Source organism: Nothoprocta perdicaria, unplaced genomic scaffold, assembly GCF_003342845.1.
Source record: "Nothoprocta perdicaria isolate Ctin4 unplaced genomic scaffold, notPer1 scaffold_6, whole genome shotgun sequence".
Taxonomy (NCBI): Eukaryota; Metazoa; Chordata; class Aves; order Tinamiformes; family Tinamidae; genus Nothoprocta; species Nothoprocta perdicaria.
The window spans coordinates 3,662,655-3,690,240 of NW_020455865.1; the positions used below are offsets into that span (position 1 = coordinate 3,662,655).

The window sequence follows — 27,586 nt, forward strand, 5'->3', positions numbered from 1 at the left end:
GAGGTGCGCGGGCAGCAGCCGCCCCCCTCGTCCCTTCCTCTCCCTCCGCCTGCCGCGCGTTGCGCCCGCTCCCGCTCACCCGTCCCGGGGCGGCTCCGCCGGGAGGGGCGCCGCGCTCTCGCTTTCGTTTCCCCGCCGCGCGCCGTTGTTCCTGTCTCGCCAAGCGCCGCGGGCTGCGCTCGCCGCCAGCGGCACCGCGCGGGCCCGCGGCCCTCGCGTGCGCTCCGTCCAACGGCCCCGGGGCTCGCTGCAGGCCGGGGAGGCCGCGCCGCAGCCCGCGGGACGCGTCGCTTTTGGGTACAAAAAAAACCCGCGCGAAACGCCTCACTTCGGTAAACACCCGCGCTTCGGGTAAACCACGGGAACATAAACACCCGCAGAGGCCTGCGGCGGGGATCTCCTCCGCGTTGTTCTGCTGTTGCGGGGGAGCTGCAGCTCCAGCGCTCCGGAGCGCGCCCGGTTACCGGCGCCCGTTCGGCGGCCGCGCTCGCCTGGCCGGCCATGGCCGGCTGAAGGCGTCAACCCCGCGCGCCAGCGGCGGGACAGCGCGGCCGTGGTCCCCATCATGTGAGCCGAGACACCTGCGCCGCGGATCGCTTCATTTCCCAAAGGTAAAGTCACGTCCGCACAGTTTCGCTTTGTTTACACCTTCCATCTGCCTCGCTGATCCCAAACACGGAGCCGTTACTGTTGCTCGTTTTCTGTAGACCAAGCGTTCACCTGAGCGCTTCCAAACACTCATCTGATACTACCTTGTTGCTGCTTGCAGAAGGAATTTTGGTTTTCCAAGCGGGAGTATCAGAAAGCTATTGCTCTCAGCTGTCCCAGGGAAGTAATAAAAATGGGAAAGTTTGGAATAGATGCTCAGTGCTGTTGACAACAGGGATTTACTGACCTATAAATTGTAGGAGAGGATTCAGGGAAAATGCTAATTAAGTTTTGCCCTCATTAGGCCTTGGTGCTTCCCAAGTAGAAGCAAAAAGCTATAAAAACCCCTCCCTTTGTAGGTGTTGGAGATATGATCTGGACGTGAAATTTTTTGGTAGGTAAAGTGGGTTCTCGAACACTGTAATTATACAGCCTGCAAATTACATGTGACTTCTTTTCAGGACTTCTTATTTTCTTATTTCAGGCCATTTTTCTGCCTTTTTATGTAGATGCTGTAGTTAATTTTTTTGTTTAATTGCATGCATCTATGCGACGCAAACCAAGAGCATATGCATGCATGTCAAAAATTACATGCGTAGCGTTGAGAATTAGGTACCCCTGTGGCTGAAAGGAAATAACTTGGGCCACTTTTAGCCTTAGGAGTTCTGTTATTCCCTCTTGTCCCTAAAGAATGAGCACATGTCGCTGGTGCACACCCAGTGGTTCTGATGCCACCGAGTTCCTGAAGAGCTATGCGTCTAAGCGGCTGTCCCAGGAAGAACTGGAAGGATCCAACGATGATCTCTGCTACTGCCTGGAGTGCGTGGTTGAATACCACAGAGCGAGGGAGAAATTGCCAGGCTTGCACGAGGTAAATAAATTGCCAAGCTTGCACGAGGTTTTCGTTTTTCAATCTCAATTTTCTCTTATATTTGAATGTCAAAGAGGTTTGACTATTGCCATTTATTGAGGTTCAACGGCCAATGAAAACTCAGGGTTGTTGTGGTCTGGCTTTGGTGAGAAAGGGATTTTTCCTTGGGGATGAGTTTTACTGTCTTGAAATAAGGTACTTTGTTTTTTAACTGTATTATGTGGGTGTATGTTGAGTTGCATAGAGCCTAGATTAAAACAAGAAGTCCCTCATATGTTTAAAAACTAAAATAGTAATAGGAAGTTACTGACTAGACATTAAAGCTTGAATTTTGTTCATGCTGCAATGATTTTGGCTCTGAAAAAAGGTGCAGACTGTAACAAGTAACTGCTGTATTTTGTAATGCATTTTCTTCCTTTGTTTTCCTTTGTTCAGTTTTGTGGTTTTTCTTCTTTGACTTGCTTTCACTTTCCATTCTCAGTTTTCTGTTATGCTTGACTGTCAGAGCTGTGATCCTGCAGATATATGAGACTGGTTTAAAACCTTTATCTTATAATAAACCTGTTACAGTTCTCCATTTATTAGCATCTAGTTTGATATTTTGGAAAGCTTATTTCATGCGTGTATGTGCATCTCTGTATGTATGTATGTACATAAATGAATGTTCATAGCTGATTAACTTTACTAATGGTGTATGAAAGGTCACTCTTTAAATTAATTAGACTTAACTAAAGTCCAAAGAGAGAAATAGATTGATCTCGAGGGCAATTAATCCTGTCTGATCATAGATAGAAATAACTGGAATGAATCGACTGCTGAAGATGCCTTTCTCTCCCCGTTGAATATAGGAAATAACCTAGACTTCTAATTGAACTTTGGAACAATTCTTCATCCAGCCACTGTTTGCCTTTTTGCATTCTCGCTCTCCACTAAAAAGTTGCAAAATAAATGAGAAAACGAGTTTTTAAAATTACTCCAAAAATTGTTAATTCCGTGCTGCTCAATATGACTGCCCATCCGCTTTTTTGTATAGAAGGACAAAGTTCTGTGATAAATTGACAGCCTGAAGCTCTCTATGAATATTTAACAAAGATGCAGAAACCTGCCCAGTGGAAGTGCCATTTTTTCCCCAATCATTTTATAATCTTAACTCTGAAATTCTGAAGTAAAAGCTCTGTGATTTGTACTATGTGAATTCCATGTAGACCTTTAATGTTTCGTATTGTGCTGGGCCAGGAGGAAAAAAAACTTCCCAAAGTTAAATTTTAAGTTTTGAAAGTCAAGGTTTCTGTCTACGATAATAAATATCCTTAAACCCTACACAGTTCTATGTTGATTAACTGTATATTTCCTCCCTAAATAGGTCCTATGGGAGTTGGAAACTTCCCGTCTCATTGCCCGCATTGAGAAATCCATGAAAGAAGAAGTTGGAGAGGATGATGAATTGTTTATAGTGGATGAGAATGGGGACACGCAGCTGTCTGGTTACGTAGGCCCAGATTTTGAGAATAACTTGCGAGTGCCCCTTCTAGAAATACTGAAGTATCCCTATCTGCTACTGCATGAGAAAGTCAGTAAGTACATATTTTAGTCCATATTCGGAAGGACACCATATTGTTTCTGCAGCAGAAGCAAAAATAACAGTTGTTATACTAAACCCAGTATTTTTCTTTGACACCAAATAGGTTAATTTATGAGCATATGAGTTAGTCCTTGCTGTATTTGCCTTTTATTCTAGGTGAGCTTTGTGTAGAAGTGCTCTGTAGAATGGAACAAGGTCAAAACTCCTTTCAGGTCTTTGAGAAATATCCAGGAATTTATGTCTTCTTGGTGCACCCAAATGAAGTGGTAAGTTGTATTTTTTTGGAATCAGAAGCCTTACTGCTTTTTAGATGTGATCTATTTCAAGAATTTGATGATCTATCTTGTGGTTTTTCCCCTGTAGGTAAGGTAACTCCCTGTGTTTGTTTTTAATTCAAATATCTGTAATGGAACTACGTTGTGTAAATAATGAGCAGAGTTATGTCACCCTGTTTTTTAACCCCTCTTCCTTTCCTGGTCTTTCTCCATCCTTAGAAGCTTTTATCCTTTATTAATACTCAGAACCTTGCAAATTGCAAAGGATGGATTTGGGATTATCTCCAGTTTAAATGCAATGTAGTTGACTGAACAGATTACAGATAATAGTGTAGTTGGCTGAAAGAACTTCCATTAAAATGCACTGTAGTTAAGTGATACATGGAATTGTAATTATCAGGAATCATTATTATGATATTTTTGAGCTATTTTAAGGAATATTAAAAGATGTAGTGGTATTATACTAAATTCTTGACAGTATTCTGTAATGTTGTCAGTGGATCAGCAAATTATTCCACCTTGGAAAGAAATAGTAAGCGTCTTCCTGCAGCTTATATTATGATATAAGTAATGATATAAGTAATAGAGTTTAGTCGTTGAAGTTTACATAATATAAAAAGTGCAAAGTCCAATGGTGCCTCTCTCACGTGAATTCTAAGGAGCTTTATTTGTATATATTTCCTGAAGTTTTAACCTCTTCTTTGTTATCTGTACCTTGTAGTAGGTAGAGGAAAAGACTTGCTCTTACTTGCAGTTCAGTACAAAAACATTTTTATCTCATTTATTTTAGCAGTGATTTAATTTAGCAATGCTAATCAGACAGCATTGACTTTTTTCTCTTTTCACTGATATCTGATACCATTTATTTCTCTTGTTTTAATCTGCAGATTCGTCGATGGGCCATTCTAACAGCAAGGAACTTGGGAAAGGTGGACAGGGATGATTACTATGACTTGCAGGAAGTGCTGACATGCTTGTTTAAAGTTATTGAGTTGGGGCTTTTTGACAGCCCAGATATTTATAGTTCTTCAGTGATTGAAAAGGGTAAACTCATTCTGCTGCCATCTCATTTATACGATACTACCAACTACAAGAACTATTGGTTAGGTGAGTATTTATCATCAGAAATTATCTGTGATCTCTCTTATCTCATGAGCACTTCTTTCAAGAGAAAGTTTTATTATGTAGCTAGGTGCTGTTTCTTCCTTATGGGTGTCAAATGGAAAACCAGAACATTGCACACAACAGTAGGAATTTAATTAGTTTCGGTTCAGTTTTCTGGTCATGATCTTTCACAACCAGGTTATTTCCTGGTTGTGATATTTGAAAAGTGATTCTTGATTTGATGAGACTTCAGACTAAACAAACTTCCACAAGTATAAGAGCAGATTGTTTTTTTCCTGTGTGTGTCTGTAGGTATTTGTATGTTGTTAACAGTGCTGGAAGAGCAAGCTTTGGATTCCTTGTTGCTGGGTCCGGACAAACAGAATGACTTCATGCAGTCTATACTTCACACCATGGAGAAAGAAGCAGATGGTACTATTTTTTTCTGCTGAGGTTACGATAGTTCATAGTCTCTTTTTTATCTTTATGTTTTTGTTTACATTTTTTTTTATCATTTTCTAAAGATCTTATTTAGTTGTGTAAGCGTGTGGCGTGGAAATGCTAAGATGATCGAATTTTACCTGTGAGACTTATTTGTTTCCTTGAAGGAAAGGGGGGAATGTCCTTTAATTCCCCTTAAGGAATGGGGGGATGTCCTTTTTGTTAAAATCTAAAGTTTGAATTTGGAGCCCTAAAACAGGGAAATTCCTTGCTTTGTATTAGGAATACTTAACCTGATTCCTGTTGCTTTCAGACTGCAGTAAGCAGCAGCATCTGTACATATAGGTATTTTTCTTCTGCATGTTTATTGGTTTTTTCCTCTGGATTAAAAATTTAGCTGCAACTTAAAGCAATTATCTCTATTAATATTAAAAAAAGAAAGAAATCAATGAAAACTGATTTACCTCAGCTTACTGTAAGTGTGTGCAGGGCTTTCTGCATTTCAACTCTGCCCGATACTGCTGTTGTGTTTCAGATGATTCTACTGACCCCTTCTGGCCAGCACTGCATTGTTTCATGGTCATTTTGGATCAGCTCGGATCTAAAGTCTGGGGTCAACTTATTGATCCCATCCAAGCCTTTCAAACCATTATCAACAGTGTGAGCTACAACAATGAAATAAGAAATATACGGGATAGCTTTAAGAGGTCAGTTGTATCTTATTAAGAGATTGGAAGAGTTTTAAGTCTTTAATATCTGGTAGTGTTGTAGCTCTGATCTTGTTTTCTTGGTCAGTGTTATTGTAACTTGTGACAGTAGAGGGAAAACATCAGCAAGAAAAATCAAACGCTATCAGCTTGAGTCAATGAAATGATGACGTACATCCTCTAAAATTGTGAAATTATTTTAAAACTACTAACTTTTTTTGACAACCTGACTTTTTTATGAATTTCAGGACATTTTTTTCTGAACCAAGAAGGCTGCTCATTGTTTCATTTTTGCTGGAGTCAGTCAAAGATTTTGTTCTATTTAATCAATCAAAAACAATGCACAGTTGTGAACTCTTTCCTTGAAGCAATTTTTTGCTCTTTATGATAAGTTTTCCAAGGGGTATTTTATTGCTGACAACTTCCAATAGTTACATGTTTCAGTGTTGGAAAAATTAGATGTGTTGGCTGATTAATTGTCTTTTTGTTTGAGTAATTTGTGTGGGGTCTGTAATGATTTGTATTTCTCATTTTAGGACTAAATGTGAGCCACAGTCAGATGATGATGATGAAATGGTTACTTGCAGTCAGATTGTGTATAATTACAATACAGAAAAGCCCCCAAAGGTATTTAAAACTTTCTTTACTTTTTGAAGTCATTCTCAAATGAAACTGTTCAGTTACATCATATGTAAAATATGAAAAGGAAGTTATTCTGTTTCTACAAGGACATTTTTATATGCTTTAAATAAGAAATATTAAGTAATATATTTAACTTATGTATGCTGTAAACAGCAGCCAGTATATAATTATTGTATGCAACAAAATATGTTTTTGTGAAATTGAGAGGAGCAGTATTAAAGCATTAAAATTGGTAGCAAAATTGAAAAAAAAAAGGTTCATGCTTCAAAGGACTTGGTTTTTTTTTCTTTTTAAAGTCCAGTTTATTTGTTACTTTTTGTTTTAATTTATTGACTATGGAGTAATGAAGTATAAATTTATGTACTTGTAAATGTTAGAGCCGGATTCAGAAAAGTCACAGCCTGTAGTAACATTTATTATCTTAAAACAGAAGAAACATTCGTGTGTTCTGCTTTTTAATGTTGGAACACTGTGTTTATAAAGTAATGTCTGAAATGTTTTGAATGTAGCATATTTGAATATTTGAGACTGAATTATGTCAGCATAACAATTTCTGGAAAGCTTTAAAGTGACTTTTAAGGGAGAAATTACTCAACATTTTTGTTTTGTAGGTTCCTCTTCAGCAAATTTTCCTTTTGTGTATACTGGAGTTCCATCTTTGGTAGTTCCCATTTTTAAGATAAAGTAACATTTCTGGCTAGAAAACAATGACAGATCAAACTGTGCAGATGTGAATAAGGAGTATGATACATGGTGAATTTGTTTTTCAGGACACAGGATGGAAAACTGCTATTTGTCCGGACTATTGCCCCAACATGTATGAAGAAATGCAAACGCTGGCTAACCTGCTGCAGTCTGATATCGGCAGGGATATGCGTGTGCATCACAGCACATTTCTGTGGTTCATCCCTTTTGTTCAATCACTTATGGACCTCAAGAATTTGGGTGTGGAATATATAGTAGAAGTCATTCACTACCTCTGCTCAGAAATCCGGGATATTCTCAATGAAAAAATCCAGCAGCGTGACAAAGTCTCTGAATTTTTCGTCCTGATCTTAGTGTCGATTATCGAGCTTCACAGAAATAAGAAATGCCTGCATTTGCTATGGGTTAGCTCACAAGAATGGGTAGAAGCAGTGGTGAAGTGTGCCAAGCTCCCAGCCATAGCATTTTCACGGTGCGCTGAAAAAGCGTCCGGAAACTATCTGAGAGGTTCCTCATCATCATCTTCACAGACTGCTAACTCTGTGCAACACGCTTGCGTGCAGTTAATACGCAGCCTTCTTAGAGAAGGTTATCAAATTGGGCAGAATACTCTATGCAAGAAATACCTAGACCAGCTTAATCTTCTTCTGCGTGGCAGTCTATCCCTAGGTTGGCAGCTGAGCATGCAGGAAACCCAGGAATTACAGTTGTGCTTAAAGAAGGTTATAAGAAATATAAAGGTCAGGGCAATGAATACCTCTGTGCCTGCAGAAACCAGTGCAAGCTCTCCAACTTTGCCCCCTGTTTGTGTAAAACAAGAGAAGAGGACACACGATGATGAATGTAAGATGACTATATCTAGCAGGGATGAACTTTGTTCGCCTTTTGTATCAAAAGGAGTCAGAGATGGAGGTTGTCAGGAGAACCCTTTCCCTAGAAGAAATGATGCTTGGGACGAGGAAGGCAGAGATGCATCTAAATCAACAAGATATATCACTGAAAGGCCTCTTGGGGATACGTATATTAAAAAGGAACCAGTTGAAATGGCAGCACAGGAATATGAATGCCCGCAGAACTCTTTGACAACAAAAATTTGGGGGGAAGTTCAGAAAAATATGGACGATCACCTCGTGTCAGGCAGTAGCAATAAGAGTAGTTGGTTCTGTTCTGATTTTCAAAGAAGTGGAGAGCTGGAAAGTAAATACGAAATACAGCCCATAACGCCAAAGCACCTGGTTGCTCAGACTTCCATTGATTCTCCAGAACGTGCTTGTAACTCGGATGAGAAGGAAAGCAACGTGTCTCCTAACTCTTCCTCCAAATTTAAAATAGATGCAGACAGACTCATGGATGTAAAACAGAAGATGATGAGAACTGATTGGACCTCAAAACTATCGCATCTAGTGAAGCAATCTGACTTGCAGAACAGTTGTATGGCAGCAAATGCTTCAAAAGCTGAAGCAGACCAACTTCAGCAGTGCTCTGACAGTGCAGGCACGAGCAGAGGTTGTTATGGACAGCAGGGAGCGAGTACTGTGTGTGAAAATGCAGTCTCTGTTATTTGTCACGCTTCCAGAAGCTTTGAAAGCAAGCAGGAGAAAAACATGCCCAGTATTTTTCAATCCAGATTGACCTCCATTAAACAAGAGTCAAAAGAGATACTCATAGATTGCTCTCACTCCTCTAAAAATGAACCTGCTTTGCAGGACAGTGAAGATGACCTTTTTTCAGGGATCAGTAGGAATTTAATGAAACAAGGATCCAGAGAGGAAAGATCAAGTTCATTGTTGAAGACTGTATTGAAGAAAAATCTTAATGTGCAATCTGCAGACCAGGAACAGCCTAATTTAAGCAGCTTTATTAAAGAGGACTATAAAGGTCAAAATTTCAGAACGTTCCATGTAGATAAAACTTCAGCAAATGGCCATGTTCCATCTAGCTGTGAAGATAAGGGTGATGTATCTAACAGTGCTTTTCAGATCATTCCACTTTCTATGAAGTGTGAATCGAGTGATGGATCATTAGTTTCAAAATATTTCAAGAAAGAAAACAATTCCGTGGGGAAAAGTGAGGATTTTATGAGGATGGCTTCTGGAGATAGCAGTTTAACAGACTCTGAGGTTGATAGAGACCTCACTAAATTATCTTTAGCTGCATATGCCAAGAGCATCAATTTTTCCATGGATTCGAGCCAAGAAATTTCAGTAGATCATAACAGATGTGACATTAAAAGGAAAGTGAAAGGTGCTGTAAGATCGTCGAGCAGTATCCAGAGCAGCAAGTCTCCCTGTGATAGTCTTGACAATCAAGTCATCATCATTTCAGATTCCTCTGATGGAGAAGAAAACGTGCCTCTTGTCGAACAAGCACCAAAAGAAAATGAAGTTGAATGTCCGGAAAAAAAGCCTTTAACACCCAGCTGCATTTCTGAGAGTGAGACGAAAAATGAATTGAAGACTCCCAGCTCGCCCTTGTTGCAAGAGGAATGTGGCTCTCAGTACTTTGAGTTTGAAACAGAAGATGAAGTCTTCTCGGTTTGGCAAGATACTCAGCTGTATGCTATAGAGAAGACTCAAGAATATAAAACAGATCGTGTTTCAACATCAGTTGGTAGCAGTGACTCAGACAACATACTGAGGGATTATACAAACGAGTGGGGTTATGATACAGAGTACATAAGTGATGATACCATTGAAAAAGAAGCAAGCAAGGTGGAAGAGCAGATGGAGAGTCTCGCTCATCAGAAGGAAGCTGCTAATACAGAAGAAGCATCTAGTTCAACTTTACAAGATTCTATTAGTAAGGGAAACAAGAAAGATCAACTGGAGGATTCTCCAGACAAAAGTGCTGTTGCCAAAGACCTCGTCCCGAGCGCAGAAATGACTGAACCCAAAGCATCTGCATCTAACTTATCGTTAGCTTCAAAGCTGGCCATGAAGAAAAACAGCACGAGCCCACGGATGAACTTAGCAAAAGCTAAGGTGTTGAGAGCTGTTCAAATGAGTCCTAAAAGAACGCTTCTTAAAACTGCAAAAAGTAAAAAACTTTCTCAAAGTACCTCCAAAACCTCTCAGCCCGGGCGAGCGACGCCCGCTGTGGTTCCTCCGAGGAAGATTCGGCAGTGTCCTGCACCAACATCAACTGCAGAAAAACTTGGCCTGAAGAAGGCGCCCCGCAAAGCGTTTGAATTGTCTCAGCGCTCCTTAGAGAGCGTGGCTCAGCTGCGTAGCTATGGTAAAGCTGCTGGGAAGGTTGGAACTGCACAGAGACAGAAGACTAAGTTGATTACTCCCCAGAATTTGTCGGTAAAAAATAATAAAAAAATGTTAGCCTGCCAAGATCTGCAGTTTTTAAGGCAGACACGGCCCAAACACAGCGTCAGAGGGAAAAATCTTGCAGGAAGTTCTGAGGGTAGAAGCAAAAAGGTGAGCAAAGCGGGTGCAAAATCTGTGGAACAAAAGCCGAAAAGTTTTGGCTTGACGTCGGTTGAAGGAGCTGTTGAAAACCAAGGGGGAAGAAAAATGGAGCAGACTTTTGGTCCCTCAACCAGTGAGAGAAAACGAATCGGAGATGGCCCTATGGAGAAGGAGGGAATCCAGACTGCACATGTCTCTAAAGCACCATTTTTTTCAGACTCGAGCAGAAAAACGAAAGAAAACAACATGATGGTTTCTCCTGTACCTATGGATTTGTCTCCCTGTTCTGCTGCAGCTGCTGAAGATGATACAGATAAACCTTCAGAGAGAGGTGATGTTGTCCAGTCTAGTTTTGAGAAGACAACTTCAAAAGAAAACTGGTGTAAATCAAATGATAATAGTGGTGAGGACGACGACGATGATGATTTATTTTTAACTCAGTTAGATCCTGTGGATATGGAATTATGTTCCCAAGAAGAAGGTGATGGAGAAATAACTATAGCTAGTAAACCAACGGAAATGGAAATAGATGCTGCTGAAAACCTTGAGCAGAACAAACAGTTGAGTATTGTGACTTGTAAGTACAAAGACTGTACGGAAAAAGTGGAAAGAGTAGGGGAGTATTGCAGTAAGCATTCAACTGCCAGCTCAGAAAAAGACAATTTGTTTGTCAAGCCTTTGTTGCCACCTTCTAAGACAAGAAAACCTTCCACTACCAAAATTTTTAGCTCAGTAAGTTCTTCCCGGAATGCAGCCTTCACCAAAGATCTTGAAGATGTTAAAAAACCCCTGCCAGCTTCAAAGAGCAAAGTGAATGCAGAGAGACCTGTGGCATTCAGACCACCACCTGCAAAGGCTCTACCATCAGCAAATCAAGTATGCAAAACCCCAAGATTCAGTAATGCTCCTCAGCCCTATGTTTCCAGTAATGTTCTCCAGCCACAAAATATACAGAATGCTTCAAACATTCCCAGACGACCTGTCAGAGAAGAATATTCCTCCTTCCTTGGAGCTCAGCAGCATGATAATAGTATTTTTGTTAAGGAAGTCCTCAAGTGGACTTATGAAATGTTTGCAAACTTCAGGAAGTTTGGACCTCCGGATAGTCTCCTGCAATCTGTAGTGGTCTCTGTTCCCGTCAGCTTCCAGGGATACAATGACTATTTTCATACGTTTTTCCCCTTGATGATGCTAAATGCCTTTGAAACAGTAAGTCCCTACCTGCCATTTGGTTTGCTTTTCCTTCAACACTAGCTAATTTTAGAAAAAGTTTAAAAATGGCTTTATGTTTAGCTGTTTAACTTCTGAAAATGATAGAAGATGTGTTGTTTCAAGCTATTTTGATAGATTTTTCTCTGGGAGAGGACTCAGTATTCCCTCAGTTAAAGGCTGTATGCTTTTAAGTTCTGTCATTGCCTCTCTTTTTCCAGTAGAAATAAGATAAAAAGACTATTGTTGGTATTTTTAAAGCAAAATGGAAGAGTTGGGGGAAAATGCATTTGTTTTGAAGAACTTTTTGTGAAAGTTGCATTCAAAATCAAACAACACTTGTCCTCTGTGTGTGCTTGTATACATATATATATATATATATATACACACACATACATAAAAAGTGGGCAAGACTTTCTGTGTCTTGTCCATTAGCTTTCATTTATTGCTGCCTAGTCACTTCTGCTGTTTGTGAGTTTTGATAAGCTTTTTTCTGAAAAAAATAACCCTTCAGAGTGCTCTATTTAGCTTCTGCTTTCCAACTTGTAGCTGGTCCAAGACTGGTTAGAAAGCCAGAGAATGAAAGAGAGGAGTTACTACTTCCAGCTGCAAAACTTCAGTGCTGACTTGAATCGAGCCGATTTTACAGGTAAGTGATGTTATTTATATATTTAAATAACCTTATGAAGATAATGGCACAGCCTGCTTTTCCTCTACTGTTTGTTTCTGCTTTCAAAATACAGTTAGAGAGTTGCTGGGTGACTCTCTTTTACACAGATCTACTCTGCTTCTACACAGATCTGTGTTCAGACTTAAAAAAAACAGTTAAAACTGTTCATTTTCTTTTGCTGTAGCTTCATATCGCTTTAAAACTTGGCATATAGGTATTTCTCAAGTGTATGTGCTATGCGAATCATTCCTCCATGCAAAAAGTAATTGTGCCCAAATTTCTTTTATCATTCTAATTCTTAAACCTTTTTTTTTTTTTTTTTTTGGGTAGCTCATATTCGAGAAAGTGATTTGGCACGACAGCTTCACCCAAAAGAGGATGATTTAATCTTTTTGGAAATCCAAGAGAGAAAGAACACCTTTGGGGAAGAGAGCGAGGTGGTGAACCACCTAGAGCAGCCTGTGGGGCTTGTGACACGGTTTTCTCGTGCAGCTGGCAGCTCAGCTAGTAAGTAAATGGTGTTGAGATAAAGATGCAACTCGTTTTGCTACCATCAAATACTTCTTTGTATTGACTGATAGGATTTATATCACTAACCTAAGAGGAAATAGATTTTTTTTTTTAATTTTTTCCTCCTTCCATTCCATGCTAGAAGATATTGTATAAAGCTAGGAACTGAAGCTATAGTTTTATTTTCATGAGTTTTTCTAGAGATGTCCTATAACAAGAGATGTTAATGCTTTGTATAAAGGTAGAATTCAGAGATGAGTAAGTGCTGTGTATATGCACTTAGGAGAGCACTGCTGAAAGACAAGGAGTGCCATCAGCTTCCATGACTTCACTGGGCAAAATGTATCTTGTAGAACTGGGGTGGTGAAGTACCAGGGTTGACAAGTACCAAGGTTACAGAATCCCAGAATCACAGGTTGGAAGGGACCTCTACAGATCATCTAGTCCAACCTTCCTGCTCAAGCAGGCACACCTAGAGCATGTGGCACAGGGTGGCATCCAGGCGGGTTTTGAAGACCTCCAGAGTAGGAGACTCCACAACCTCCCTGGGCAGCCTGTTCCACTGCTCTGTCACCCTAACAGTAAAGAAGTTCCTCCTCACCTGGAGACGGAACTTCTTGTGCTCCAGCTTATGGCCATTACCCCTCGTCCTATCGCTGACCACCAGTGAAAACAGCCTGTCCCCTTCCTCCCTGCATTCTCCCTTCCTGAACTTATACATATTAATCATATCCCCTCTGAGCCTTCTCTTCTCCAGAGAAAACAGGCCCAGCTCACTCAGCCTCTCTTCATACGAGAGATGTTCCATTCCCTTAATCATCCTGGTTGCCCTTCTCTGGACCCTCTCGAGAAGCTCCACGTCCCTCCTATACTGGGGAGCCCAGAACTGCCCCCAGTACTCCAGGTGCGGCCTCACCAGAGCTGAGTAGAGGGGCAGAATCACCTCCCTTGACCTGCTGGCAACACTCCTCCTGATGCAGGCCAGGATCCCATTGGCCTTCTTGGCCACGAGGGCACACTGCTGCCTCATGGTTAACTTAGTGTCAACCAGGACATTAATATTGTTCCATTAAAAAATGATGATAGTATGGCTTTATTACATGACCAGAGTAATCATGAACAGTATTTGATTTTCTTTGCAAGAATTGATTTTGATCTTCATGCAAATTCTTGCAAAGAATTTGATTTTCTTTGCAAGAATTAGTTCCTGGCTTTCCAGATGATATGCAGATCAGATAAGGCAGCATCTGATTCTGATAGGTTCTCTGATGGAGCTGTTTGACAATTTTGTAATTGGTGATTTGAATGTTCTTTGAATTAAGTATTTCAATGTTGTAATTTTCTCTTTTAAAGGACAAAACGAGCAGCATCTTGTCTGTCATCTCTCTGTGCAAACTCGAAGCAATTTGTCATTATTCATTAACAAGAAAGTGAAATGCGTGGTGGTCGGCTCCCTAGTAACCACGCAGCGAATGTTCAAAGGTCTCCTGCTACTGAGCAGGAGTCCCCTGGCTAGAGCCATCATCAACCCAAATTACAATGACTTCTATCCCAGAGATATGCCGTTATCTGCAGAAAGTGATGTAAGTCCTGTGGTGAGGGATGGCAAGTGGGTGTTTTTATCTTACCACTTTGCAAATCCGATGGTCGTGTTGGTTTTTGAGAGATGCCTAAGTGCAAATACACAAATTATGAAGGCACCGAGTCACTCTGCTTTTCCAGAGTGAGTGAATTGGGTGGGTGGACAAGAAGCTGATTTTGCCTTTCCATGAGCATTGGGTGTTCCTAGAGCAAACCTGAAGTCAGAAGCTTCCATGACCACTGTAATGTATGAGGCTTTATTTAGTCTTGGAGAAAGAGTGGGGGATTCTGAAAATACATAAACATGGAAGCTTTAATCATTCCTTCAGGTTCATATGAAAGACTACAATAAAGATCAGAAGAGAGCCATCAGCACTGCTTATGCCATTGTAAAACAGCATCCAACAGTTCCCAAGATCTGCCTCATACACGGACCGCCTGGAACAGGGAAATCAAAAACCATTGTTGGGCTTCTGTCTCGTGTTTTGAGAGAGGTAGGTGAATGTGATGCGTTCATCCTGTACTGCTATTTGCTTTCTCAAAAGAATCACCGCAATGGAATTGATAATATCTTGAAATAAAATCAGAGTGGTACTAGGGGTAATATTCATTAAGTTGAATTTCTTTAAACTTGCATCAAATAGCCTGTAATCATAGGAATAATACATTGTGTACATTTTGGAAAAGATTTATTTTACAGAGCTTAGAGAGTAAAATCAAGAAAGCTTCCTGCTGAACATGCAGTTAGGTAGTGTAAACACTTGTCTCATGAAAACACCCTCATATTTTGATGTAAAGAACATTACTTGACTGATCCCATCTGATTTTTCCCCGTTAGCATCTCAGGGATCCATCAGGTACATCATTGTTGAAGGGAATGCGTGCAAGTAGTGGTCACACATTTGGCTTGCCAGTTCCTCAGTAGAAGGTGTAGTCCACCTCAAGGGATGTGCAAATACCAGGGTCTTCATACACTGCATGCCAGTTGGGAGGAGAGTACAGTCTGGATTTTAAAATAGAAATTATCTAAAGAGCCCGGTTTGATTTATTGTTAATTAATCTACAGAACGCTAGGAATGAGAAAACAACTCAAAAACCAAATTCCAAGATCAAGCCGAACCGCTTTTTAGTTTGTGCACCATCCAATGCTGCTGTTGATGAACTCATGAAAAAGATCATCATTGAATTTAAGGAAAAGTGCCAAAACAGACAGGAACCCTTGGGTATGGTTTATTTGATTTATTTATTTAATTTTTTTATTTCCTTCTCTGGAACCAAAAGAAAGAGCAGATTGGAGCAAAATGAAAGGATTTTTACAATGTTATTTTTCACAAACAGGAAACTGTGGTGACATCCAGTTAGTGCGACTGGGTGCAGAAAAATCCATCAGCAGTGAAGTACGTGGATTTAGCCTGGATAAGCAAGTTGAACACAGAATGAGTAAGTAACCTGGAAATTAGACTTGGGGCTACTGTGTGCTCAAATGCTTCAAAAAGAAGGAAGATCCTTGACTCATAAGTATGCTGCTGGTTCCTAGCCTCCCACTTGAGTTTGTGCCACAACCCTCTGACCTTGCTTGTTCTCAAGCTGGTTTTCAGTCCACCTCACTCTTCATCTAGCCTGTTCTTCATCAGCTTGTCTGCTGGTGTGCAGCATTTGAGAGTTGGACTTGGAAACAAAGGTTTCTTGCCTTCATTTTTACTGTCCAAGATGAAAGACCTCAGAGGCCAGGGGAAAAAAAAAAAAAAAAAAAAGGAAAACGCACAAAATAATTTTTTTTATTTTTGTTGTTTTGATAAGTTTGATGGAAAAGAGATACTGTAATCTATATAATTTTTATTTCTCCTGCATGTTTTCCTTTATTATAGAGCGAAAACTACCTAACCGTGACCAGGATATTCAGAAGAGGAAAGAAGCTCTAGATCAAAAGCTGGACATGCTGTCCCGTCAACGTGCCAGGCATAGATGTGAGAAGAGGGAGGTAGTAAGAAGACAGTATTTCTAATCTGTTTATGGTTTTGTATTTGTGGTTGAATCCAAGGAGGAAAGAGCTCCTTATAAAGCTGTGTTTGAGCAGAAACAGTGTCTTTTCACCTGCTTTTCCAACTGATAGAAATACTGGTTAGCAACATGAAAAGGAATGAAGTACTTTTTGTCTGGAATTTTCTAGTCCATTTATGTTTGTGTGTTCAGCTGCTCAACCACAGCACGTTTTGCTCCAGTATTCAGTGGCCTTCATTTAGTGCTGTCATCAAGTAGAATTGTATGTGACCATACTTTAAAATTTCATTATTTCATTTTGTTGTATGCTTCAAAGCTCTGATTTTACTTGGCTGAAATAAGGAGATACTTTGCAGTCTAAGATTTTTGGATCCATTTGTTGTGTTTTCCAGGTGCATAAAAATTTGGCACTTGTGTTCAAATTATAGATTGTTGATAGTAAATAATGTATCCAGTTGCATAGAAATGTACGGGTGTAGACTGACGTGCAGTGCTGGATATGTTGACAACTTTTGAAAGAAATGGTTATCAATGTATTTTTTTGACACATTTCATATTATTGCACAAGTTGATATTTTTAATAAACATCTGGGGGGTATGGGAGAAAAAGCTCTCGAGGAAACACGTGTTGTAAATTGTTCTTGATATAAATATGCAATTTCCTGTTATTTCCCCCCGTCCAGAATCAACTGTTAGATGATGAAATTGGCAGACTTTCGAAGGAGAGACAGCAACTTGCTTCTCAACTGAAGGAGGTAGGACCTTATCCTCGGGTTAGTTCTCTAATAAACCTTACCTCTTGTATTTATGTACTTGGTATGCTTTGAATTTCCAGTACTCTGTGCTAAAAGTACTGGAAATTTGGGGTTGATGTGCCTGGGAGTATTTATAAATAGAATAGTAACTAAATAGGTAGAGGACATAAGCTGAGTTAATAATAAACAACAGTGTGGTGGGAAGCAGAGGTATAGTCTTCTGGCTGCATATAGCAAAAAAAAAAAAAAAAAAAAAAAAAAAAAAAAAAAAAAAAGTGGATGAGGAAATTACCTTTGCTAGATGAAGGTGAGTATGAAACAAAATGGCATATTTGACAAAAGTTAATAGAAGCATGCACAGTGTTCTCATGTTCTGTTAGACACTTTTATGCCCTGTGCTGTCCTACTGGAGGCAAGACATGCTTAGATGATTTTGAGTAAAGCAGTAGCTGCAGGGTTTTTTTGTGTGTGGAAAGAGATAGGTTTGAGATTAGAAATAAGAACTGATAGGAAAAAAAATGAGGTGAAGTTGCACAAATCATACAAAAGATAATTGAAAGGTTAATATTCAACAATTACAGGCTGACTGTCGTGGTCACGGAGGCTTGGAGTTAATTGTGTCATGGCAAACTGCATTTTGCTCACACTTACTATGTTTAGATTGCGTAACTGTAGAGATGAAAGAATACTTACTAGCTTGCTACCTAGGAAGTAGTTTCGATCTGTGAATTCAGGTGAGAGGAACATCAGTTCCAAACTTCAGTTGAGCAAATTTGTAACCTGCATTTGTAAGAGCAGAGGTAGTTTCATTGGGATGGCCTATTGTGTGTCATCTGTTTGACAGCTGGAATTGTTCAGGCAGTTAGAAATGGCTATAAGAACAAAGCAGGTGGTTCAGGAAAGCAAACAGAGAAGAGACACGGTGTCCTTTTGTACTTGAAGGTTCGAGGGTGCTCCCAGAAGATACAGGCAGATATTCTCTTGGAGTCCGACATCATCTGCTGCACCCTGAGCACGAGCGGAGGGATCCTGCTGAAATCTGCTTTTAGTCGGCAAGGACTCGATCCCTTCAGCTGTGTCATTGTGGATGAGGTGAGTGAAGCTGTGGAGAACTAAAGCAGTTTCCCCACCTGATGTCTGCCTTGTTCTTTGCTTAGGCTGCTTGGGACTGTTCAGCTGCTGGTATAATAATATTGTGGGTTGACTCACCTGTACCTGTGTTTTAACTGATAACTGGCCTGTCTTATCATGCAGATCCCTGCACAACATGAATAACTTATTACAATGTGGGTGTTTTCTTTTTCTTTATTTGCCTGCATCTTGCTTTAAAGGGAAATATCTTTACTAGGCAATGACTAAGATGTGACTATATAATAACAGCGATTTCTAAATGTTTGGGTTGCTTTTGTATTTATTTGGAGAGCTCTACCTATTACTTAACTGAAAAATCTATTGGGAGATTTTGTTAGGAAGAGATCCTTGGAAAAGATATCAGAGTTATACTCTCTATATGGCAGAAAATGAATATTTTTCTCCATCCTTTGCTTACAACTTCTACTTTTTGTCCTGTTTGCATATTCAAAAGGCAGGACAGTCCTGTGAGGTTGAAACACTCATTCCACTGATTCATCGCTGTAATAAACTTGTTCTTGTTGGAGATCCTAAACAACTCCCTCCTACTGTAAAATCACAGGTAGGTGTTCAAATTACTTTGTTGCTGTGGTGCTGAGACCATGTCAGTGTTGCCTTTATGTGTGAACTTCAGTAGATATATCTGATGTAGCTTAAAGTGCATTTCATGCACTAGTAAGGAAAGCTGTGGCACCAAAGTGAGCACCTTCAGTGCTGCTCTGTTGGACTGTAACATGAGCTTCGGTCAGTGTCCCATCCTTTGAGGAATGGGGATGGAGAACTACCTGTTAGTGGGAGGATTCCTCACCTACAAAGGTGTTGTAAGGATGAACATATTAGGAGTGTTTTCTTGTATCCATCAGCTGGGAGGACTGTTGTGAACATCTGATAGAAGGCAGACTTTTTTTCTCCTTTCTGGTAGCAGAAATTGTGGGGAGATTTCAGAATTAATTTAGGGAGATGGTTTCTGCAAAATCTTGCTTTCCATTATTATTAATGTGTTTAAAACTTCAGTGTGTTGCAACTCGGAGAAGGGAAATGAGCATTGCTGAAGACTGCACTGTCAAAATTCAGACGTAGGCAGGTGACCTTTACTGAACTAATAAGACAAGCATAGATAGAAAACTGAATCAAGTCTTTAGGTTGTTATACTTCATCAGCAATTTAGAATTTTCCTTAAAAAAATAGCAAGCAGTCCCCAAAGTGAGTTCCTATCATTAATTCTGGACCCAATTCCCCAAAAGTCAATGACGTGTCTTCCTTCTGGCAGAAAGCTCAGGACTATGGCTATGATCAGTCCTTGATGGCACGTCTGCACAGGCACCTGGAGAGACAAGTGCAGCAGAATATTTGCAGCAGCCTGCCTGTTGTGCAGCTGACTGTGCAGTACAGGATGCACCCTGATATCTGCCTCTTCCCATCCAGTTACATTTATGGCAGGACCCTGAAGACTGACAAGTAAGTAACAAAATTCTGCCTTCTGAGCTGGGACTATTTCAAAGAAAGCTTCTTCACAGCAGCATGTTGTTTGCATCCAAAGGTTCTTGTGGTTGTGAAGGAGGATGCTTAATGGGGGAAGACTTACATGCCTTCTGCTGGTGATGCTGGCCATGAGGCATGAAATAACTAGATCACTGAAGATGGAACAGATTTGTTACAGCACAGAGTTCCATCTTAGTCCTCAGTATACCCAGATAACAGTAAGAAGTAGGGACTCCAGTGGGGAAATATAAAAACTGAAAGCTGATTGTGTTTAATAACCATGTGTCAATTCTTGGGATTTCTTTTTTATGCTTAACTAGTGATGTGAATGTTATTCACAGAGCAACAGAAGAGAACAGATGTTCCTCAGAATGGCCTTTCCAGCCTTACCTGATTTTTGATGTAAGAGATGGTCGTGAGGAGAGAGACAACGAGTAAGTCCTGCGTTCTGCTCTGCCATGTCTTACCCATGGTAATAACTATTTGCCTGTAGAGGTATCTGCCTTTTTCCTTTGTTCTTCTCTGCATGCAGCAAATAGCCAGAACTTCATTCTCAGCTAGATGTGATTTAATTTTCTAGAAGGCTGCTTTACTGAAACCAAGTGTTAAGTGTTTTTCTTGGTGTGTAACTGTTTTTCGTCCTGGTTTGAATATCTTTTGGGCCCAGTGTATGCCTTCAGTCTGTGCTGTGATACCATCTCAATCCTACAGATTCTTTTTTTATCTCCCCTTTCTTGAAGACTTGCTTTTCACATCTGCATACTGATAGGATGCCAGAAGAGGGCAGGCTCAGTCTTCCCCTTCATAGTTTTTTTTTAAGAGAAAGCGAAGCTGTGGAGCTCTCAGGGAACTTGTAGTACAACAATTTTTCCTTATTGAAAAGGAGAAATAAAAATCCTTACTGCTTATCTCCTGTCAAGGCCAATTTGAGTGTTATTTTGCGCGTCTATAAAAGAGGATGCAAGAGCTTAAAACATGAGGTTTGACTCAGTCCTCCTGCAACTTGGGCTGAAGTGCTGAGTTGGAAAGAGCTATTAAATTTGTTTCTTTAATGTTTTTCTTCCTTTCTGTCTTGTTCAGCTCTTTTAGTAATCCCCAAGAAGTTAAACTGGTGATAGAATTAATTAAAGCAATTAAAGAAAAAAAGAAGGATTTTGGTCTTCGTCAGATTGGAATAATTACCCCTTACAGCGCACAGAAAAAGAAAATTCAAGAAGAACTAGAGAGAGTGTTTAAGAACAACAGGTAAAGAAGCCCCTGAGCTTTCAAATAGTTTTTTTTTTTTCCCTGCATATTAGTCCTTTTTTATCCTCTTAAAACTGGAGCAAAATGTCTCAAACTTTTTTGTACTGCCAAAATCTCTATTTAGGTTTTTTTTATCAGGAGGCATCCAAATCTTTTCTCTTAAAACAAGCATGACGTTTGGGTTCTTAGCGCTTACTCTTGTACAAGCTCTGACAAGATTACTGTTCTGGAGGAAAAAAAAAAAAAGAAAAAGACAAGATTTGCAGATAAACTTAAAAGTGATTCCCAGGCTCCATGGAACTGAACAGATTTTCAACAGCAAAAAAAGCAAAAACTGCTTAACATTCATATATTGAATCTTTCCATGTTCTGAAGCAGAAGTTTATCCCTGGACTATGTTGATCAAACAGCACAGTTTTTATACCATTTATGTTAGTGTATTGCTAAGAAAGCTCAACTAAGGCAGTTCAGTGCCTACTAATTCCTTCTTTTGACAGCTCGGGGGAAGTGGACACCGTGGATGCCTTCCAGGGCCGGGAGAAGGACTGCATCATCGTGACGTGTGTCCGGGCCAACAGCAGTAAAGGCTCCATTGGGTACGTTTGTCTCAGTGACCTGCAAATCCTTGTCACACCGACACATTGGATGTAGTTGTCAGGTTCTGAATATTAACATTAAAAATAAGAGAACAAGTTACTGCAGTGCAGTGCATTAATTGGCTAATTAAAAAGTAAACCACTGCATGAAATGCTACTGGTTTGAGATTTTTGGATCAAAAAGTACATGGAAATGCTAAGTATTGCAATGTTCTGCAGTGCATACTGATAAATTTGCATGATTGCTTTAGTCCATCAGTGTTCGGTTGGCAGCATTGGTCTGGGAACTTGGCTCTTCACGTTAGTGCTGCAGCAGTCCTTATAGCTTGTCACATTGCAGTTTTCTGAACGATGCTCTTTGAAAACAAAAGTCCTTTTTTTTTATGACTAATATCCTATTAATATAGCATTTACTCTGTAAAAAGAGTGCTGCTAAATGATTAATTACATTGTTAGGAATGTGGCTTAGACCAGCTAGATGGTTGTCTTTTGAAGAACAAGGAATTTCACAAACTCTTGACTCTAGATCACAGTTCTGATAATTGTATACAAGAATTTCCTTTTTGAAGCAGAGCAACTAGATATTGGAAACTACTGCAACAATTGGATCGATTTCCTTTATTACTAATATGTCCGAAAGGTGACTATTTTAATTAAAAATTACATTGGAAATGAGCCTTGTAGTTCGTGGTCTTTTCAGTGAGTCTGCGGAGGCTGTTCACAGGCAGAATTCTTTGTTACCACCCACGACATTTTGCAACTGATAGTTCTTTGATTAGTGATTTTTTTAATTGCTAGATAAAGGGCTATTAGTTGTATGGATCTGTGCTACTTTGGGAAGGGAAAGGACTGTTCTTTGCATTGAAATCCTGCAGTAAAAAACAAGGATGCTCTGGGGGAATTTTTAATCTGGCTGATTGTGTTTGGAAGCTGAAGGCAGCTATAACCTGCCTGACTTTTTGGCTGGCGTATGATTTAGCCTCTACTTGTTCTCTTGGAAGAAAATTTTACAACTTGCTGTGCTGAAACTTATACAATAAAGCTTTGGCAATGCGATACCTTTTAAGTTGCACATACTGATGACTTGGGTGTGTGTTTCAAGGTCAGGCTTCATTGGCAAGATGAGAAATTCTGCATCACCATTACCCCTGGTCTCAGAGCTGAGCAAAGTATTTCAGTCTCCAGGACTCCTAGTCCAGCATTAAGCTTGAAAAAGGAGAAGAAAAACTATCCAAGAAGTGATACTTGAAGGATTTTTTCACTTTCCTGAGAAAATACATCTTGTATTCCTTCAGTTTAGTTGTCTTTAGTCTTTTTCAGTAAAAATTGTAACTTCTGTTATAACTTCTTGTTTAAGTTTTAATACATTGTGTTTGGTTTTGGTTCTGCAGAAACAGTCTAGATGTCTGATACTTGTAATTGGAAACTTCCTTTTGCAAGGAGTATGCTTTTCAGAACTTGAAACATGACAAAGCAGAAATGCTGTGTTCTTCTAGTGCAGGTCACCTTTGGAATGAGTAAAATATTCAAGTCCAGCATTTAGCATCGCAGTAGGAAGTTTTCCCATTAATCATCTGAAATATTAATCTGTTTCAGTTCAAGCCAAAAAGAACTGTAAAGGCTTGATAGGAGCAAGGCTTTGAGGAACAGTGAGGGAAACAGGGATCATCGTTAAGAGAGGTTTTGCCACTGATATTTCCCCTCTTTGTGTGAGAGCTGTGGAGTTCTCTGCAAGGAATCAAAGTACTGAAAGGAAAACGCTTCACCCAAAGCCTTTTAGGAAAGGGAGGGCTGCTTTAGAGGGCTCTGGGAATGGATAATGAACTGCCTTCTTTTTAACTACTTGTGTTATCTTCATTTCATTAATAAACTGACTGTTATCTCCTTCTCTTACATGTTTAAGTTTGGAGGAACGAGTTTAGGAACTTGGTTTTGTCTTGTCATTTAGGTTTCTGGCAAGTCTTCAGCGCCTGAATGTTACAATTACCCGGGCCAGGTTCAGCCTCTTCATTCTTGGAAGACTAGAAACACTCATGGTAGGTGCAGTGTTACATCTGATGATCCTTGTGTGTCCACCTTTTTTAGGTTAAGCAAGTAAAAACCATCCTCAGACTGTTCTGGTACGTGAAAAAGGTGCTTTTTAAGTGTGTTACTCAGTTAGAACAAGGGCTTGGCTGTGATTCTTAGAGCTTAAAGGCTGTATTCCTTGCTTCCAAGAAGGAAAGGTTTTTAGCTATTCAGTTATATCACAGTACTTTTAAACCAGTGTGGGGAGTGCAAAAATTCTCTCTACAGGTAAGTTGAGATGATGACAAAGATGTTTTGCTGCTTGATCCTTCCTCTTTCTCCAGTTGTAATTACTGCAGTTGTTACAGGATACTTGTGCAAGTAAAATGATTGATTTAGAGGAGGGAGGGGGGAAAAAACCCCACTGTCTTCTGATTTTCAGATTGTGTCTGACACTACTCTGTGTAGTTAGTTACATGATTTCTCATGGTAGTTGTACTGTGAGGCAGGTGTTTCTGGGCAGAATTGCATGTTTGGGGGACTATAAAGAATCACCAGAAGGGTGGGTAGTGCTCTAGAGTAGACTTGGTGTCTAGGTGCCTGGTTGTACTTCATTTATTTTGTCAGTGAGTGGGGATTATTTGGTGGTTACACCACTAGAGGGCATGGAGACAATATTCCCGTAGCTCTTGTTCTCCGAATTCGGTTGCCTTCCAGCCTTCATAAATACAAAAGCAGACAAGAGTTACAATTTTAAGTAGTAAATTGCTGATGGCTGAGAAATGTAAAGCAGCCACATGCCCACTGCTCTTTTGCTTTCAGGTGAAACTTAGAATCTTTCATTCTAGAAGGATCATAACAGTGATTGCCATGACAGTTTGGTCGGGTACCTTCAGTGAAAGAGGATGTGCATCCTGCAGCCCCTCTGTTTGTATGTGTTGATTTCCTTCTGCTCGCTCTTTTCTTTTGCATGATTGGGGTTGTCTTTTTTTTTTTTCCCCTCCTCAAAGGAAAATGAAGACTGGAACAAGTTGATTCAGGATGCTGAGAAAAGAGGTGCCATTATCAAGACTTTGGAGAAGAGCTACAAGAAAGATGCTGCCAAGATTCTGAAGCTCAAGCCACCAGTCCCAAAACCCCCTGGGCGGCCTCCAACAAGAGCGGGGCCCGAGAAAGCTCCTCCAGTGCCAGCTCATCCTCCAGTGCCAGCCCATCCTCCTGGTGGCAGGAGGGACGAGCTCCCAAACCCCAAGGAGAGCAGCCACCCGTGGGCACTCTGTGCTGCTGCCAGCCCTGCAGCATCGCAGGGAGGCCGAGGGCCGCAGCAGCCCCAGGGGCCTCACGCTGTGGACTCCAGAAGGGCCTCGGTTTCCACCCCAGCAGAGGCTCCAGCACAGGCTGCTGATCGAGAGAGACCCCGGGACCCCAGACTGGCCAGCAGAGCAGAGACGAAAGGCAAGGAGCAGGTCTCAAAAGACAGCAAGCAGTCAGCTCAGGGCAATCTGGCAGCAACAGCAGCTCAACAACAACAGCAACAGAGCCCAGAAGCATCCGCCGCTGCCAGGGCTCAGCTTCCCAAGACAGAAACCTCCAAGAGGCCCCAACAAACAACAGGGAAATTCAGCCTCCCTTGCATGTCATCCTCTTTTGCAGCTCAGCAGGAGAACGACTGGAGAGCCGCTTCGTCCAAAAATGATTCCAAAGCCCACAGTGGAAGTCAAAGTAGTAGCAGTAAGTGCAGCAAAGATAAAGACTATAATTTTGCAACCAGGAAAGCATCAGAGGAATCACCAGATAGGAAAGACTTGATCAGTGCCAAGCGAAGAAAGACCTTTCACTGACTGGAATGTCTTTAGTATTGGCCCATTACTCAAAATCCATCCCCAGATTTCTGTCTAGCAAGGACTTCATTTTAAGATCATTCATACACCTGGAACTCCCTGATTTTGATACTTCTACAATCAGTAGATTGATCTTTTTCCCATCCTGTCACTAATGGCAAAGAGACTTTATAGATGAGAGTTGATAACTTTGAGCTTTTGAACAGAAAAGTTGAGTTAGCTGCATTGCTCGGAAGGGCAGTGAATTTTGTCACCTAGGAAGTTGAGATTGTAAATGTTTAATGATGTATATTTGTACAGTACAAAATTATTTTAAGACTTGATTTGGCAGGTCCGTAGCTGCTTGTTTCCTTGTGCAAATGCTAATTTCATAGTGATGTAATTTTTTTTATGAAGAACCTAAGAAAAAAAAAAAGAAAAAGAAAAAAAAAAAAAAAGAAACCAAATTCAGAGCCAGACTTTTTTCCCTTTGCCCTAGTAACTCTAATTTATTTGATAGCAAACAACAAATTTTGAAAAGATGGTGGAAGCGATTCTTCCTCATGTTCTACTTCCTCAGGGAAGACTGAGGGCAGAGGAACGTAGCTTGAACGGAGAAATTTCTACTTACTTTGTACATTTTATTGCCTGTTTTTATAGGAACAAAAGAGCTTATGTTTATACACACGTGCCTTGAGTTTTGTTCTTGCTGCTGCTTGGTTGCCTGGAGCCCTTTGGCCGCAGTGGTGGCGCGAGCTGCGGGTTAAAGCCTGTGAGATCTGTTTGGGCCCACAGAGTCCGTGTGATGAGTGGGATCTCAGTCAAAAGACCTAGTTAATGATAATGACACTTGAACTTCTTTGTATAGAGCTCTTGGAGATCTATGGAGTTGAAAAGGACCGAGCTGTTAGTTCTCTGTTATATAACCAGTAAAGGGGCAGGGAGAGCGTCTCTTGTGACTGTTCTTAAGCAAGCCATAATGCAGAAAGCCATAACATCTCACCGTAACGCTTCCACAATCAGAGTGGGATTATTTCTAGTGCAGAGCAAGTGCCTTTGGGTCACAGTGTAGCGCTGTTTTTACCTCCCGGAGTAGAGCCCATCCATCTCTAGCAAGCGACCAGCAGCGTTTCCCATGCACAGTGTTTCGTGTGGAGACAGTCTAGCAACCCCCTGCTTGAGAATTCAGCACCTCTCTGCATTAATGCAAGTTGGGGGTGTTGCCTGCAGGCCAGACTGCTGTTTCCCTGCATCTCTCTTAAAATACAACCTGTTACAACCCTGGCAGTATCTTGCCATCCCTTGTAACTGATGCGGGAAGGGATGGTCGTGGTGTTCTTAACCCTTTGTGCTGTGGCCAAATGCTTTAAGGAATAGAAAGAAGCCATCAATCTTGTGTGAATGGAGCCTGCAAAGTTTAAATTTAATTTTACACCTGCAAATCACATAACTAAGGAGCAGGTTCTGGCATGCTGACCTACTGAATGGCTTATGCTTAACCACTATATGAGGGTGTCTTGGTCGTGTAGCTGCAGAAAGAGCTGCCAGGCTCCTGGGCTGACTTTAACCACCGGCTTTAGCTGCATTCCAGGCCTGGCACGTTCAGTGTGATGGTTAGTGGTATTTTTGTTCTTTGCACCAGCTGACAAATCTGTGATGCACTTCAGGGAAATACGGATAGCTTGCCCCACAGAAAGTAACGTATTTGCCAGGATAACTTAGAAGTTTAAGGTATCCAAGCACTGGACAGATGTTTTTGTATTTAACAAGAACTGAGCAGTAGGTGTGTTGCAAGGCTCTTTAGTCCCTGTGTGTGCCTGTCCTGCTCACAGTGCGACGCCATGGAGACTTTAAGAGAATAAGGGAAAACTCTGACCTTCGAGATGCCCTTGAAATGAAATGGGGACGTGGCGCAGTGCTCAAGAATGACACCTTGGGCCCCAAACTGTAGTTTCTTCATTACGGTGCAATCTTAATTGCTTCCCTAACCCCTGACCCGCTCTAGTCAGCAGGATACGCACCTCTGAAACGGTTGTGACGGGTCCTTATGTTACGTACCTGGAGCGAGAAGGAAGGTGGTTGGAATTAATTTCATTGTCATGAATTGGACACTGCTGTCGCTCCCGGCTCACGGAATCCTTGCCCTCCGTGTTATCTGCCTTCCTGTTAGTAGGAATCCTTAAAAACC

The 27,586-nt window shown here is 40.8% G+C and overlaps 1 protein-coding gene across 1 annotated transcript; it reads left to right on the forward strand.

The window, feature by feature from the left end:
- Positions 1-574: 574 nt before the first annotated feature.
- Positions 575-25,808, forward strand: SETX (senataxin). The gene is made up of 25 exons (XM_026049197.1): positions 575-611; positions 1,339-1,519; positions 2,883-3,093; positions 3,258-3,367; positions 4,264-4,483; positions 4,793-4,912; positions 5,457-5,628; positions 6,165-6,255; positions 7,041-11,600; positions 12,150-12,249; positions 12,601-12,777; positions 14,134-14,363; positions 14,691-14,855; positions 15,428-15,584; positions 15,700-15,801; positions 16,230-16,342; positions 17,046-17,117; positions 18,060-18,209; positions 18,703-18,810; positions 19,519-19,706; positions 20,072-20,164; positions 20,811-20,975; positions 21,473-21,571; positions 23,520-23,607; positions 24,589-25,808. Exons 2-25 carry the CDS (start codon positions 1,340-1,342, stop codon positions 25,417-25,419), a joined length of 8,502 nt encoding a protein of 2,833 aa, XP_025904982.1. The 5' UTR covers positions 575-611; position 1,339; the 3' UTR covers positions 25,420-25,808.
- The last annotated feature ends 1,778 nt before the right edge of the window (positions 25,809-27,586 follow it).